General features: G+C 51.9%; 1 protein-coding gene across 2 annotated transcripts; it reads left to right on the top strand.

Annotated features, from left to right (window-relative positions):
• Positions 1-4,894: 4,894 nt before the first annotated feature.
• Positions 4,895-14,149, top strand: PAQR7 (progestin and adipoQ receptor family member 7). Of its 2 annotated transcripts, none has more exons than XM_032863815.1 (3): positions 4,895-4,941; positions 7,887-7,981; positions 12,313-14,149. In XM_032863815.1, the coding sequence occupies exon 3, from the start codon at positions 12,334-12,336 to the stop codon at positions 13,378-13,380; it is 1,047 nt and encodes a 348-aa protein (XP_032719706.1). In that variant the 5' UTR covers positions 4,895-4,941; positions 7,887-7,981; positions 12,313-12,333; the 3' UTR covers positions 13,381-14,149. The 2 variants fall into 2 exon arrangements, with proteins under 2 accessions (XP_032719706.1, XP_032719705.1); XM_032863814.1 differs by having other exon boundaries at positions 7,887-8,317.
• Positions 14,150-15,341: the final 1,192 nt, after the last annotated feature.

Here is a 15,341-nt window from a genome sequence, read left to right as displayed (position 1 = left end):
CTGAGCCACCCAGGCACCCCAAGATTTTATTTTTAAGTAATCTCTACACCCATTATGGGGCTCGAACTTACAACCCCAATATCAAGAGTCACATACTCTATCGACTGAGCCAGTCGGGTGCCCCATTGGGTTAGGGGACATTGAAACAGGCATCTGAAGGCAGTGGGGCAGCAGACAGAAGTTCTGCTGATGGAAGGCACGACCAGCTTCCTGGCCATGTGACCCATGCTGTCACATAGGAGTTTGGGTCAGGAGGGTCCCTGTGCTTGGTTTCATGTTCTGTTCTCATTATATTGAAATTCTCAATTTTTGAACAAAGCTTTGCATTTTCATTTTGTACAGGGCCTCAGAAATTATGCTGGTCCTATCTGGGGCAAAGTGAGTTCCAGGCAGAAGGCATATCAAGTGGAAAGGTCAAGAGGTAGGAATGTGTTGGCAACTTGAAGTCTGGAGTAGGAGAGAGTCCATGGTTGGCTTGTTCTGTATTTCTGCCCTTTGAGCCTCCTCCCCTGAGCTTCCTCCCCTGCTGCTCACTAAGCACTGACCTCTCCAGGGCTGCCCAGAAGGGAACAGGAAAGGTGGTGAGGTTTCAGGTTCAGGAAAGGTCTGCCTTACCCCCTACTTGTCTTGAGCATTCTGGGCTTGGCAGGTGTTTAAAACTGACTCTCTTTCTTGGGGGGTGTGGGAAGGGGGTCCCAACAGTCTTTGCCTGGTTTTCCTCCAAAGCAGAGCCCGAGGCAGACACTTAGGTGTGAGTAGTTTGTTTGGGAGGCAACCCCGGAGAGCAGAAGGACAGGAGTGCGGAGACAAGGAAGCAGGCAAAGCACAAAGGAGGATGGGTTGTATCTTCCAGATTGCTGCTTTGGGTGATGGAGCCTGGATTCCAGAAGGCCTAATGCAGAGACCAAATGCCTCCCAGAGTTTTATTCGGAACAGGAGGCCGGGGCTTTCTCCAGCAGCTTCCATGAGGGCTGGGCCGTTGTCAGGGCGCTAAGTGCCTGAACTGCTGAGCTACAACTTCCAGGAGAGCCCAGAGGCTGGAAAGTGGAGGCTGCCTGGCAGAAGCTTGGAGGGGGGCTGCGGTGGGCATGCGTGGGGCTGCCCACCCCTGCTGAAGCTGTAATCTGATGGGCCAGTTTCGTGCGTTTGCCTTGCCGGGGACAGTCACCATGAGGCCTCATCTGGGGGTCCCTTGAGGAAGGCCAGCTGTTTATGATGGCTCCCCCCAATCCCAGGACCCCTCCAAGTCCCCACAGGAGACGTTCTTGGGCAGGATCAAAGGCTGCCTCCCTCCTGCGGCACAGCCATGGCCTGCGGGCAGCACATACCTACGGCCAGCATCCCTGCAAACCCAGTCAGCTCCCTCCCACCACTGTGTTCTGCTGCTATTGCCAACCCTTCCCCTTTGGGATTCTTGGTCAAGAGTCTGATACCCAGCTACGGAGTCCCAGAGGATACCCCTGACCTCTCTGACTGCTCTCCTTGAAGCCCCCTCACCCCATCCCACTCCTCTCTCTAATCTCTGCCTCCAGTCTCCGTATGGCCTTCAGGATAAAGCCCTCCCACCTGGGAAAGACTCTCTTCCTTCTAACCTCTTCCTACATTTCTTTCTTTCTTTTTTTAAGATTTTATTTATTTATTTGACAGACAGATATCACAAGTAGGCAGAAAGGCAGGCAGAGAGAGAGAGGGAAGGAAGCAGGGTCCCTGCTGAGCAGAGAGCCTGATGCAGGGCTCAATCCCAGGACCCTAGGATCATGACCTGAGCCAAAGGCAGAGGCTTAACCCACTGAGCCACCCAGGCACCCCCTCTCCCTACCTTTCAAATGTCACCTGCTGCCCCCAGGGTCCCTCTTCTCCAGGCCTAGAACATGATGGCTCCTTCCCTAAACCTACCCCACCATTCACACCTCCATACATTTGCACATGCTGTTCCCACTGTCTGGAAAGTTCTTTCCCTCCTCATGGCTCAGAGAACCCTTCCTCATCCTATAAGGCTCACTCCAAGTGAACCTCCGGCAGAGAATTTCTGTAGGCAGTCAGTGTCCCTAGCGCCGTGTACCCCCCTGCACCACGCACAACTGAAATTGTGGTCTTGGGTCATACCCCTGCCTTTGCATGCTGGCTCTGCTATGCGTGTGAGTCAGGAATTGCTTCAATAATGTTGTGTAACAAACCACCTTAACACTGGAGGTGGACAACAAAGCCTTTATTTTGCTCCCTTATTGGCAAAGAGGGGGAGGAAGGAACCGAGCTAGAGCAATAGCACGATACGTCTGGTGCCATGAGTACTGTATGTGATTTCCTTTACTCTTCATGCCAACTCTAAATGGAGGGAGGGCACTGACCTGTTGTAGGATGAATGAACCAGATATCCAGAGAGGCTACATAACTTGCCTGGGGTAAGTGGCTGAGCTAAGGTGTGAACCCAGGCACAATGCTCTCGTGTGCTTCACTGCTTTGCTGCCCACCGCCCCCAAATGGATGCCCTTGTTTGGGGGAAAATATAACAATGTTTTCAGGACAGTCAGGCCCCATGTATTTTCTTTCTTTAGGTGCACTTGAAGCCCTTTCTGATAATCTCTTAGCTCAGAGCCTGACTTCTGAGGTCTTTTGACTCTTTAGGGCCTCCCAGGAATCTAGTCTCCCTGGAGACCCTGTTCCTCCAACAGCTGAACCCAGCATCTGGGAGGGCAGCTGGATGACACACAGCTTACTGTGTGGGTTCCCCACCTTCCTCTTCTAGGGTCTGGACTCAAAGGATTTCAGAGCTCTGGGCTCTTGGAGCCATGGAGTTACTTGGCCTCACTCAGGTGTCTGAGCTGGGAAAGGCAAGGGTGGGAGCTGCCCTGGGCTGGAAAAGGGGGCACAGCTGGGTAGGGAGGGAATTGTCCTGGCCCCACAGCTTCACTCCTTGTTACCAGTACCGAGTAGCAGATAAGAGCAAGGCTGGGATTCAGGCCTGCCTCTAGCCAACTGGGTGGTCTTGGGCAAGTAGTATCTTCCGGAACCAGTTTCCCCATCCACTAATTGAGATAAGGAAACCACACCCTTATGGGCTTACAGTGCGTGGAAGGGGTTTTGCCTTAGGCCGGGCACATGCCAAGTGCTCCATACCTGATCACTGTTCCTACTTTAAAAAATTTTTATCATTCAGCTCCCAAATATCCATAGTTGAGTTTCAGGTTCAAGTGACTTTTCTCTCTGCTAGGCACACCTCCAGATCCATTTCTCAGAGCCTGAGTACGTCAGGAGCTATGTGACCTGGAATATATAATTTCTCCCCTCCAGGCCTCAGTTTTTCTGTCTGTAAAATGGGGGTCCTCACACTCAATTTATAGGAAAAGATGAGGTTAAATGAGATAATATAACAGTCCCATGTCCCTTTTCTGATCCTTAGTTTCCCAGTTTGTAAAGGGGTTAATAGGGTTGTCTGGCTCAAAGGAGATAACTTGGCAACTATTCAGTACACATAGCAAGAGCTTAAAAGACCGTAACTTTATTTTTTTTATTTTTATATTTTTTAACTGTAGCTTTAAAAACATGTCCATTACAGAGCAGGTGTTCAAAAACTGCGAGAGGAGTCTAAGTCACCTTCCAAGTTTTAAATTTGTATTCACTATGATAGAATATATTCCATCATATAGAATATAATTTCCATAATGTCCTTACTGCTTTTCATTTCCCATACCCTACCTGCTCTAAATGATTGACTCTTCTATGCCACTTTTTCTATCCACATGGATAATAGAGATTTAACTAATTCTTAGGGTTATTATGATTATGATTATGCATGTTTTGTTATAATATATCAAGGAAATATACATTCCTCTAGTATTCATTGCAGTTGACAAAGAACCTTCATACCCAGTTTTATTAATCCTCCTAACAACCTGTCAGGTATTATTACTTCCATTTCACAGGTAGTAAACTTGAGGCCCAGAAAAAAACTTGCCCAAGGTCACATGGTGAGTTGGGGGTAGCACCAGGACTTGAATCCAGTCATCATGCCCATGCCCCACACATGGGGCTCCCCGAGGGCGGAGCAGTGTCCCCTCTTAGACTGTTCCCTCTTAGCTCCGCATCCATCAGGCTGTGTGTGCCCCAGATGGGGGTGGAAGTGTCTCCCCACTCTGTCTGGTCCAGGTCCAGAGGAGTCAGTCTTTGCTGAGGGCCTTCTCTATTCAGGGATCCCTCACCCTTTGGGGGCTCCCACTTCTGGGGGGAGATGTTACACTAGGGGGTAGGAAGTGGTGTTTTAACAGAGGTTCAAACACCATGCCTTGGGCCGGCCGCCCAGGGGAAGCGGCCCACGGAGAGGGCTGAAGTGGAATCTTGAATAAGACAGGGGTGCAGAGCCGGGGTGGGGCTTCCGGGGCAGAGAGATGAAAATGGAAGGCCGGGCCCATCGAGACCAGAAGTGCGCGGGGCAAGCGTGGAGATCCCGGTGGCTTCGGGGCTGGGCGGCGGGCTCTCGCTGGCAAACCTGTCCGCGCTCCTGCTACAACTCGCCCCGTGTCAGCCAGTCGGTCGTCCGGACTCCGGAGCTGGTGCTTCCCGTCGGCGGAAGCGGGACCCGCTCGGCTGGAGCCTCCGCAGCGCCGCCGCCCAGCTGGGGGACTTAGGCAACCCCTTCTGCCCTCCGGGCCTGTGTCTCCCCATCTTTCTACACGATGGCCATCGGAACGCCCACGACTCCTTGGTTGCCGGGGTCGGGGAGCCCCACGCCCCCGCCTCCGTGGGCAACAAGTGGGCGCGGCGGGGGGCGGGGAGGCTGGCGGTGCCGCCGCTCCCCTCCCACCCGCCGCCGCCGCCCCGCCCCCCGCCCGCCTCGAGGCGGGGCCACCGGCCGCCCCTTTATCTGCCTGCAGGTCGCCCGGGACGCCGAGGGCCGCGGGTCCTAGGCGGCCGGGCTCCCTGCCGCGCTCTGGCCCGCAGCAGGTACAGGGCTGGGGGGAGGGGAACCAGCGGCGGGCGCAGGGGCTGCTCCCGGGGGCGGCGGTCGCGCGCGCAGGGGGCGGAGCCGGAGCCGGGGCGCCCCAGGGTGAGAGCCGGAGGACGCTGGGGGACCCTCTGGAATGGGACGCATCTGAGAGGGTGGGCAGGGCCACGGTGGCCAGGAAGAGGAGAAGCCAGGGGTTCGCTGCTCCCACTGCGGGAGAATGTAGGGAGACTCCAGGGGTACAAGGGGTGCGACTACCTGGAACTGGATAATGTGAGAGCGTCCCCCTTGGGGGCCATCTAGGCTGGTTGGGCTGGGGAAGCCTGTCTTGGTGTCAGGAAAGCATGGAGGTTTCCCTACCCAGTGAGGGGAAGGGGAAGGAGCCCCATACCACCCAATAGCATTTGCTCCAAGCCTGCAGCCTTTGAAGACCCCTGGAGGTTTCCCTGGGGCAGCCCGTGCAGGCCTGGCCTGTGTGAGGGGCCTGGCCAGGCCACAGCTGGAGAGTTTGAGAGTTTGATGGAGTCCCAGAGCCTGCCTGCACCTGATTGGGTGGCCCAGGACCTTATATTTTAGCTCCTGTGGGAGGGGGTTCCAGCCTCACTTCAAGGGGTTTGTGCCACCTCAGAGCCCTTGGGAAGAGGCGGCCTCACTCCAGCCTCAGTTTCTCTGACTAGAGGGGCCCTTGCTGGACAGAGGTGAAAGTTGGGTCCTTTTTCCAACCCGTGCTGGGTGACTGTAGCCAGCTCACCCAACCTCTCTGAGCCTGCCTTCTTCCTACAGGTTCGTCCCTGTCCTCAGAGCATTAGTGAGTCTGAGTTCCACAGAATTCCTTTGACTTATTTATTCTATTCTAATCACAAATGGTGGCCCTGGGTGTGGTTACAAAAAAAAAAAAAAATCTGTTCCGTTTTGGAAGAAATGGAAGAACTTTTTCTTAAACACATTCTGCCGATTTGGGGAATAGGTTTGCATTGAGGGAGGTGACCCAGTTGCTGGGAGATCGGGAGGCCAGCCAGGGATGAAAACTTTGCTTGTGTAATCTGTGGCCACCCACCGGATGCCTGGGAGTTGACTACAGTGGATGAAAGGCAAGAGCACTGGTTTGGGAGTCAGATGTTGTGCCCGGCCATCCTGCCTCCTGGGCTGTGACAGCAGCTTACGTGGAGGACCAGAGTTGCTTTGAGGGAGAGTTGAAATATATGTGAAAGTTCTTTGTAAACAGCAAGCCACTGTAATTATTAATGTTAGCATCTAATCTTATTGATAATATTTGGGCTCTTATAAATCATCCTTGTCAGGACCCTTCAAGAACATTTACCTCTAACAACTCTTGTGTTAACATGGGCCAGGCCTTACTATTATTATTATGATTACTGTTTTTAAGTAGGCTCCAGGCCTAACATGCAGCTTGAACTCACGACCCTGAGATCAAGAATCTCATGCTCTACCTACTGAGCCAGCCAGATGTCCCCCCTGCCTTTCTATTATTTTTATCTGAGGTTAGACTTTGTCTTCTATGGCAAGATAAAGCTGTCTTTAAGGGAGTGTGCTGACTAATCAGGTCCCAGGGAAGCAACAATGAATATTTTGCATGCCAAGATGGAGGTGAGAGAGAAAATGGAATTATAACTGATTAATACTCATAATAGGCATTTTTTAGTTAGGCTATTAAGCTCCAAGAGGGCAGGGTATTAATATCCTTAGTTCTTGCCCTTAGCTGTTACTAGCAGGGCTGTTGGTTCCATGAGGAAAGTGTCTTAACTGCTTTGTTCACTGCTGAAGCTCTAGACCCTGCCACACACTCGGCTTCGAACAAATATTGAAACATCTCAGGGCCTGAAGCGCCCTTTGATGTTACCAGTAAATTCACTCTCTCCTCTGATATTTGGAGAAACGGGGCCGAGAGGGGAATGGACTTGTCCGGGATCCCACAGGGATTTAATGGCTGAGCCAGGACTTGAACCCAACAAAAAGAGCAGAGCCAGGCTTTGTCGGAGCCAACAGCTTGCATCTATAACTTTGTTTTGCTTTCACAAGAGCCCAAGGGGTGGCTATTACTATCCTTCGATTATGAATGAGGAAATAGGTTCAGAGAGGGTAAGGGACTTAAAAAGCAAAGTCACACAGCCGATGAGTGTCAGATTTGAAATCCCACCCTCACGTGAAAATAGGGACCTGGCTTCTCTCTGAAATAGCCGGCCTGGGGCAAGTGGTAGACACCCTCCCGTGGAGCATCAGCTGTCTCCAGTGCTGCACGGTCACCACCCACGTGCCTTCTCTCCGGCTGGACTTTCCTCAGCCTGCAGGCATTTCGTTTGTGTGGGAGAGCCCTATCTGGGCAGGGAGTCTGTCTGCTTCCTTCACCCTGTGCCCCAGCCCTGTAGCCTTTGGCCTGCTGTGTGCACGGAACTCAGTGGGATGGGTAAAACCTGGGGCTCTCCCACTTTGAAGCCCATTTACTGCCCCATCCCTACAAGCTTGTCATCTATTTTGCCTCTGGGCAAAAAGAGGGTTAAAAGAGGACAGTTTTTTTTAGACGATGCCAAGCAAATCTCTAGGGCTGGGGATATTTCAAATACTACGACTCAGGCTGGGGATAATTAAAATACTACTACTATTAATAACAATGAGTTACTACTACTATTAATAATTAATAATAATAACAATCATTTATTGAGTCCCTCAACTGTGCTACAACTTTATTCTAATGAGTTTAATCTTTACAGCCATCTATGCTATAGATAATAGTATAATTCCCGTGAGGGCGCTAAGGCTCAGAGAAGGTGAATCACTTGTCTTAGGTCACACAGCTAGCATGTGATGGAGGCAGGCGTCAAACCTGGTTTTTCTGAATCTGAAGTCCATCTCCTTCATGAGCCTTTATGGTGTCTCCTTTCTCCTTTATTTCTAACTTCTTTCCGTTATGTTTGCTGGTGAGTAGGGGACAGAAGCTGGTGAAGTGTGCCTGACATCCATCAACCGGTCCCTGGTCACCTGGTCTCAGCCCAGCTTTGCCCGTCTTGCTGTGAATCTTGGGTAAGTCCCAACTTTTTAGCCAGCCCTGGGTTTCCCCAGACATTTCATGTGGAGGGTAATGCTGACTTTCTTTCTGCAGCTGAGGCCTGGCTAGGAGGGCTACATTTAACTGGGATTTGACCAGTGTGGGAATGGTGATGGTTGGGGGAAGGGAGAGGTGGAGGTTTCCTTTAGCCCCACCCTCTGGTGACATCACACAAGACACCTCCAGTCCTTGGAAGCCCCGCCCCTAGTGACCCTCACCTGTGGAAGTGCCACCCAGTGCCTGGCATCTGGTGAATTTGCCCAGTCCCACAGCGGAAGCCATCGGCCCCCAGGCTCCAGGAAAACGCCTAGGTAACCTAGGCTTGGTAGAGGGTGGTGGAGGGTGGCCCGAAAGAAGCATGTCCTGGCAGCCTGGTGGGCAGATGACTCTGAGGATTCTCTGAGGGTGGTCTCTGGATACCTGCCCTCCTCCTTCCAGCTCATGCTGGACCCCTGCTCCTGCTCCTTTACCCTGGATTTGGGGGCCCCTTTCCATGGAGTCAGGAGATGGGAACTAATTCTAAAAATAGACAGATCCAGATGGAATGGAGCCTGTGGGTGAGGTCTAAAGGAAGTAGGGACCAAGATCTCTTTATCCTAGTATGTAACCTCTGGGTTAGGCCCCACCATGCTTAGGCCCCACCATGGCTGGTGGAGGAGGAGGGCCCTGCGGGAGCTATGATAACCTGAGGAGGTGGCTGTGAGCTAGGGCTTCACTGGTGTAGACCCAATGGGTGGCTGGTAATGAGGGGAGACGGACGACCCTGGATCCGTGTCAGTTGCTAGCAGACTAAGGAAATAATTTATGGGGAAGGCCTTGGCTACCTGCTTTAGACCATTATTTTATAAAGTAGTTCTGTGGAATACAGATTGACAGTGACAGGAGGCAGGGTAGACTCTGTGTGTGTGTGTGTGTGTACACACATGTATGAATGTGAGCATGTGCACTTGGGGAAGAGTTCCTAACCTCTCTGAGTTTCACTAGCCTCAAAAAGAAAATGGGGGGGCGCCTGGGTGGCTCAGTAGGTTAAGCCTCTGCCTTCAGCTCAGGTCATGATCTCAGGGTCCTGGGATCGAGCCCCGTGTCGGGTTCTCTGCTGAGCGGGGAGTCTGCTTCCCCTTCTCTCTCTCTCTCTGCCTACTTGTGATCTCTCTCTCTCTCTGTCAAATAAATCAATAAAATCTTAAAAAAAAAAAAAAAAAGAAAAAAGAAAATGGGCATAATAACTACCTCACCAGGCTAGTTATGGGAATTAACTGCAACAAGGTTATAAAGAGTAAGCATACAGTAAACACACATTTCAGCTGGCTTTACAATGTAATTATTACCAGGAAAAGAATCTTTGGTCAGGCAGTCTTAACAAATGGAGGTTCAACGAAGCAAAGCTGACTTCTATGCTGCAGGACTTCTCAGAGCCTTTAATAGGCTGTTATGACTTAGAAAGTTCTCAGTGGGATATGGAGGCTTGGACTAGATTTAATGGATCACAGGGACCCAGGAAGTAGGCCACCATTGGACATTATCATTCCTTGGTCTTCTCCCTTTTGGGGTATGGAAACTTGGCTGGATTGGGCAACTCTGGGGAAAGCCTGCCTGTCTCTGGGCTCTTGTTTCCTCAGTGTAAAACAAAGGTGCTGCATGAGACATTTTCAGAGGCCTTTTCAGGCTTCCTGAGGTTCTGAGTTGGAAAGCCAAAATTGTAGACAAGGGTAGAGGCTGAAGCCCAGCCTCTTGGGGGAGGAGATCCACCTTCAGTGCTGGCTCCTCTACTAGCAGGGCAGGCCAGCGTGGGGTGGGGGTGGGGGTGGTTCTCATGGATGGAAGTGGCCAGCAAGGTCAGCTTCCTAAACCTGACCTGTGCCATGGTGTCTGGGGAATGGGAAGTGGGAGAGTCCTGCGCTCCCCTGTCAGAAGCACCCCTTGTGCAGTATTGTAGCGAGTTGTTTTAACTCCTGCCTCCTCACTGGATTAGGAGAGTCCAGAGACCAGAGCTGACTTGAGACGTGTCATGCAGGGGGCACTTAGGGATGCAGGTCAGGCTAGGGTGAGGAGGAGGGTGGTTGGGGGCTTGTCTTGATACTGCCTTCGCATAGCAAGCTCCCTGCATTTATTGGACTGTGTGTAAATTATTGGGGAGCTTTGGGGAGTGATCAAGGTGCTGTTGGTGGCAGAAACATGAGAGCTTTATCCTACCTGGATCTCCTTGCCTCTTACAATGACTGGTGCAAAGGTAGTTGCAATAAATATGTGATGAAAGACGGACAGAAGACCAGGGTGCTAAGTCCAATAAGCTCGTCAGAGGGTTGGGAGTTGTGGGGCAGGTGCTAGTGTTTCAGTAGATATTTGACTTAATGACTGACACAGTGAATGAAGATAAGCCTGAATTAAGCAACTGGTTTCAGGTCAAACTATATAGAGAATATTTAACTATGAAATGATTAATGGCACTTGCCACCTTGTCTTGCAAAGGGCAGTTCAGGGTAGTGGTTAAGATTGCAAATTGAGTCCAGACCGTGCCTCTGCCATCTCCTAGCTAGTTGGGTGGGCAGGGTCCTTCATGTCTCCTTGCCTCAGTTCCTTATCTGCAAAATGGTACTAATGATAGTACCTACTTACAGGATGTTATGAAGTATCAATGAGGCAATTACACATAAAGTATTTAAAACAGTGTCTGGCACAAAGCGGGTACTGTATAAGCATTTGCTATGATTTGTTTTCCTTTTGATAATCTCCACATACCGTGAAGTTCCCAGGGGGCAGGGATTAGATCTTTTTCCTCTCTGCCCTCCCTGGGACCCAGCACAGGACCTGAGGCAGAGAAGGGACTCAGTAATTGTTTGCTAAATGACCAGATGAAGAATGAATATGTTTTATATGGTATATTATATAACCAATACAGGGGTAGTAGATGGGGAGGGGCGGTGAGGAGGGGTGAAGTAAGGAGGCCCCCGGAGGTAGTAGGTAGAACTGGCCCTGATGGATTTTAATGGAGGGAAAGGAAGTTGGCACAGGGTGTGATATTTGGGTGTGGGAAATAAGGGTAGGAGCAGGGTCTTGAATGGCAGGGTGAAGGGTTAGATTTGATCCCTTTGGAATTAGCAGCCATGGGTGGGAGTGGAAAGGCTGGAGGAGGAGGACCTTTTGAGTGGAGCTATGACTGGGGGAAAGGGAATCAGGTTTTTTTAAAAAAACGTTTTTATTTTTTCATTTGTCAGAGAGAGAGGGAGAGAGCACAAGCAGCGGGAGTGGCAGGCAGAGGGAGAAGCAGGCTCCCTGCTGAGTAAGGAGCCTGATGCGGGACTCAAACCCAGGACCCTGGGATCGTGACTTGAGCCAAAGGCAGATGCTTAACTGACTGAGCCACCCAGGCATCCCTATAGAATCAGTTTTTAACTGGGGACTTTCAGGGGGAAGAAGTGGCTTTTTGAGTTGGGGACTAAGGGTATGAAGTGTTACCAGGATGCTGTTATGCTCTTTGATTCAACAAATACTGAGTGTCAGCTACCTCCAAAGCCCCACAGGTTCACAAAACAATGAAACTAACTGCCTACCCTTCGTGAGCTCACATTAATGATTTTAATGCCCATGAGAAATGTTAAAATGGTCAAAAGATGGGTATCTTATGGTAAACACTCAAGTAGAGAGGTCATCATCAGAGATCTGGGGGCCAGGGAAAGTATCACAGAAGAAATGGGTTTTGAGGAATGAGTAGGAGTTTACCAGGTAGGCAAGATGAGGAAGACAACTCAGGCAGAGGGAACAGCTTGTGAAAACCTCTGGACACATGAAACAGGCTGAGGCTGTGGCTGGGCTGGAAGTACATTGTGGCTGAGCAACAGGACAGGAAAAGGGACCAGATCATGGAAGTTGACGGAGGGTCCGTGGGAGACCTGCCACTCTGAAGGGGCTAAAGGAAGAGACTAGGTCTGTTGTTAGCAAGGTCACTGTCACCGGCAGGTGAACACAGATGTCATCATGAACACAGGAGAAAGCAGAAGGGCTGCTGTGTGGAGCTGGACTGGAATGGAAGTGGCTGAGGTAGTGAGCCACCTCCATTCATCTCTCAAGCATTGACTGAGCCCCTTATGGCTCAAGAGGCACTGTTTTAGGCACTTGGATACATCAGGGCCCAGAACAGTCATAGGGGCAGAGCCATGATCTTCCTTAGGATGACTCCTCTCTTCAGAAACTCAGGGTAGGGATAAAGGGGGAGGGAAGGAGGGAGTAAAAACCCGGCTCCAGAGCCTCCCAGCTGCTGCTCATGGCGGACCAGGGTGCCCTGACTCTGCTCTGGCCTCTCTCCCAGTTTGCTGCCTGGCCCACAGCCATGGCCACGATGGTGGCCCAGAAGCTCAGCCATCTCCTGCCCACTTTGCGGCAGGCCCACCGGGAGCCGCGGCCATCGGGGCAGCCAGAGCCTGTGTTCACGGTGGACCGAGCCGAGGTGCCGCCCCTCTTCTGGAAGCCGTACATCTACGTGGGCTACAGGCCGCTGCATCAGACGTGGCGCTTCTACTTCCGCACGCTGTTCCAGCAGCACAACGAGGCGGTGAACGTCTGGACCCACCTGCTGGCGGCGCTAGTGCTGCTGCTGCGGCTGGCCATCTTTGCGGGGACCGTGGACTTCTGGGGAGACCCCCACGCCCTGCCCCTCTTCATCATTATCCTTGCCTCCTTTACCTACCTGTCCCTCAGCGCCTTGGCTCACCTCCTGCAGGCCAAGTCCGAGTTCTGGCACTACAGCTTCTTCTTTCTGGACTACGTGGGCGTGGCCGTGTACCAGTTCGGCAGCGCCCTGGCGCACTTCTACTACGCCATCGAGCCTGCCTGGCATGCCCGGGTGCAGGCCATCTTCCTGCCCATGGCCGCCTTTCTCGCCTGGCTTTCTTGCACCGGCTCCTGCTACAACAAGTACAGCCAGAAGCCTGGCCTGCTGGGCCGCACCTGCCAGGAGGTGCCGTCGGCGGTGGCCTACGCGCTGGACATCAGCCCCGTGGTGCACCGCATCCTGGTGTCCCCCGACCGGACCGCAGATGACCCCGCTCTTCTCTACCACAAGTGCCAAGTGGTCTTCTTCCTGTTGGCCGCGGCTTTCTTCTCAACCTTCATGCCGGAGCGCTGGTTTCCGGGCAGCTGCCACCTCTTCGGCCAAGGCCACCAGCTCTTCCATGTGTTCTTGGTGCTGTGCACGCTGGCTCAGCTGGAGGCTGTGGCCCTGGACTATGAGGCCCGGCGGCCCATCTATGAGCCTCTGCACACCCGCTGGCCCCACAACTTCTCTGGCCTCTTCCTGCTCACTGTGGGCAGCAGTGTGCTGACCGCCTTCCTCCTGAGCCGGCTGGTACGGCGCAAACTTGACCGGAAGACCCAGTGAGGGGGAGGGAGGGGATGGTGGCTGGTAGGGAGGGAGGTAGAGTGGGAGCCCCGGGGTCAGGGCTTGGCTCCAGAGGGGAACAAGGCCTGGTAAAGTTGTTTGTGTCTGGCCTGCGATGACTTTCTGTGAACGCTTCAGCTGCCAAAGGTGGTACTGGCCTGTCGTTAGATTTGGGGATTGGCCAGGAGCAGCTAGGGGTCCACTCCTGGGCCTACCCCAGCCCCTTGCCCTGGGAGAGGGAAAGAGATAAAGATGAGGGCCAACCAGGCTTGCTTCTTTCCATTGCCTCTCACTAGGGGTGAGGATCAGGGGTCAGCTGGGGCCAGGACCCCGGTTGGGAGCTTCCAGATTATCTGAGGGGGGGTGAAGATAGAATTTAGGCCAGAGGCAGATTTCATTGGTGGATAGGGAAGGGGCAGGCCCCGAATATATGTAGGATCTTATCATTCCTTGAGCTCCGGCCTGGAGCTTTGGAGTTCTATGGAGTCTCCAAAGGTAGAAGATTGTGGCAGGTAGAAATGGATCCCACCCAGGGCCCATACCTCCTCGGTCACCATCCCACACAGTGAGCCCCAGCCTTTCTTAGCTCTGTGACCCACACATCCTGTTCCCAGCCTTTCTCCTGGTTTCCTTGTTCATGATTCAGTTATCCATTCAGTGTTTCCTGGGCTACCGGCTGGGTCCTGTGGATCCATGCAGGATGATGAGAGCTTTAATATGGGAGTGACCTGTCAGGGGAAGCACGGGGAGGAATAATTGGTGCTGCCCGTTGCCCTCAAGGTCTTGGGTTGGGAGGGGTGAAGAGGAATTTGCAGATGAAGGAGGGCATTCCAGGCAGGGGTAAACCCTCTACAAAGGCCAAAGAGGTACTGAAGGGAGTTCAGCGGGGCTGGAGGTAGGGGTGATCTGGACTTTGATATGTCCTGGATTCAATAAAGTGACTAATAACAGCAGCCACTTTGCTTTTTGCCTCCTGTCTTGGGAACGGGGCCCTGGGGCCCCCATGGACCTGCTCAGCATGTTGAAGAGGTTTTTCAGGGAGTGGCTGGGGCCCCCAGGGGTGGGAACAAGGAAGAGAAAGGCAGTGGATGCTTTTTTCTTTGCCTAGGGGTGATTGGGGGCCTTATACCCTATATATATGAACTTTTTCTTTTTGTCAGGGAAAGGGGGGCAGTTTTATTACTAAATAAGTTTTAGAAGTTAAAGGAATGTGTAAAGTTTTATATAACCCCACTTAATAATTTGATAAAGATTTCATTTTTTGGTCTTGTCTTCAATCAAAATCAGGAAGGATTTTCTATGTTAACTTTTATAATACTGCTTTTCTACAATACAGTTTATAATAGTTTTCCGCAGCACAGTGAAGGAAAATTAGGAAGTACTGATAAAACAACAACAACAACAACAAAAAAAAAACCCAAACCTAAGTATCTTGTTTATAGGGGTGCCTGCATGGCTCAGTCAGTTAACATGTTGGACTCTTGATTTTTTTTTTTTTTTTTTAGATTTTATTTATTTATTTATTTGACAGAGAGAGCACAAGCAGGCAGAGCTGCAGACAGAGGGAGACAGGCTCTTGGCTGAGCAGGGAGCCCCATGCAGGGCTCAATCCCAGGACCCCGGGATCATGACCTGAGCCAAAGGCAGCCACTTAACCGACTGAGCCACCTGGACTCTTGATTTTGGCTCAGGTCATCATCTCAGGGTTGCGAGATTCCACACTACATGGGACTCCATGCTCAGCGGGGAGTCTGCTTGAGATTCTCCCTCAGCCCCTTCCCCACTCTCTCTCTCTCTAAAATAAATCTTTTTTAAAAAAGATCCTGTTTAGGGGCTCCTGGATGGCTCAGTCGTTAAGAGTCTGCCTTTGGCTCAGGTCATGGTCCCTTGGTCCTGGGATCCAGCCCCTCATCCGGCTCTCTGCTCAGTGGAAATCCTGCTGCTTCCTCTCCCACTCCCCC

The sequence above is a fragment of the Lontra canadensis genome, unplaced genomic scaffold, assembly GCF_010015895.1.
Source record: "Lontra canadensis isolate GAN:19392208 unplaced genomic scaffold, GSC_riverotter_1.0 scaffold25, whole genome shotgun sequence".
NCBI classification, from domain to species: domain Eukaryota; kingdom Metazoa; phylum Chordata; class Mammalia; order Carnivora; family Mustelidae; genus Lontra; species Lontra canadensis.
Note: the sequence above shows the minus strand (reverse complement) of the source record. Positions and strands in the feature narration are given on the sequence as shown.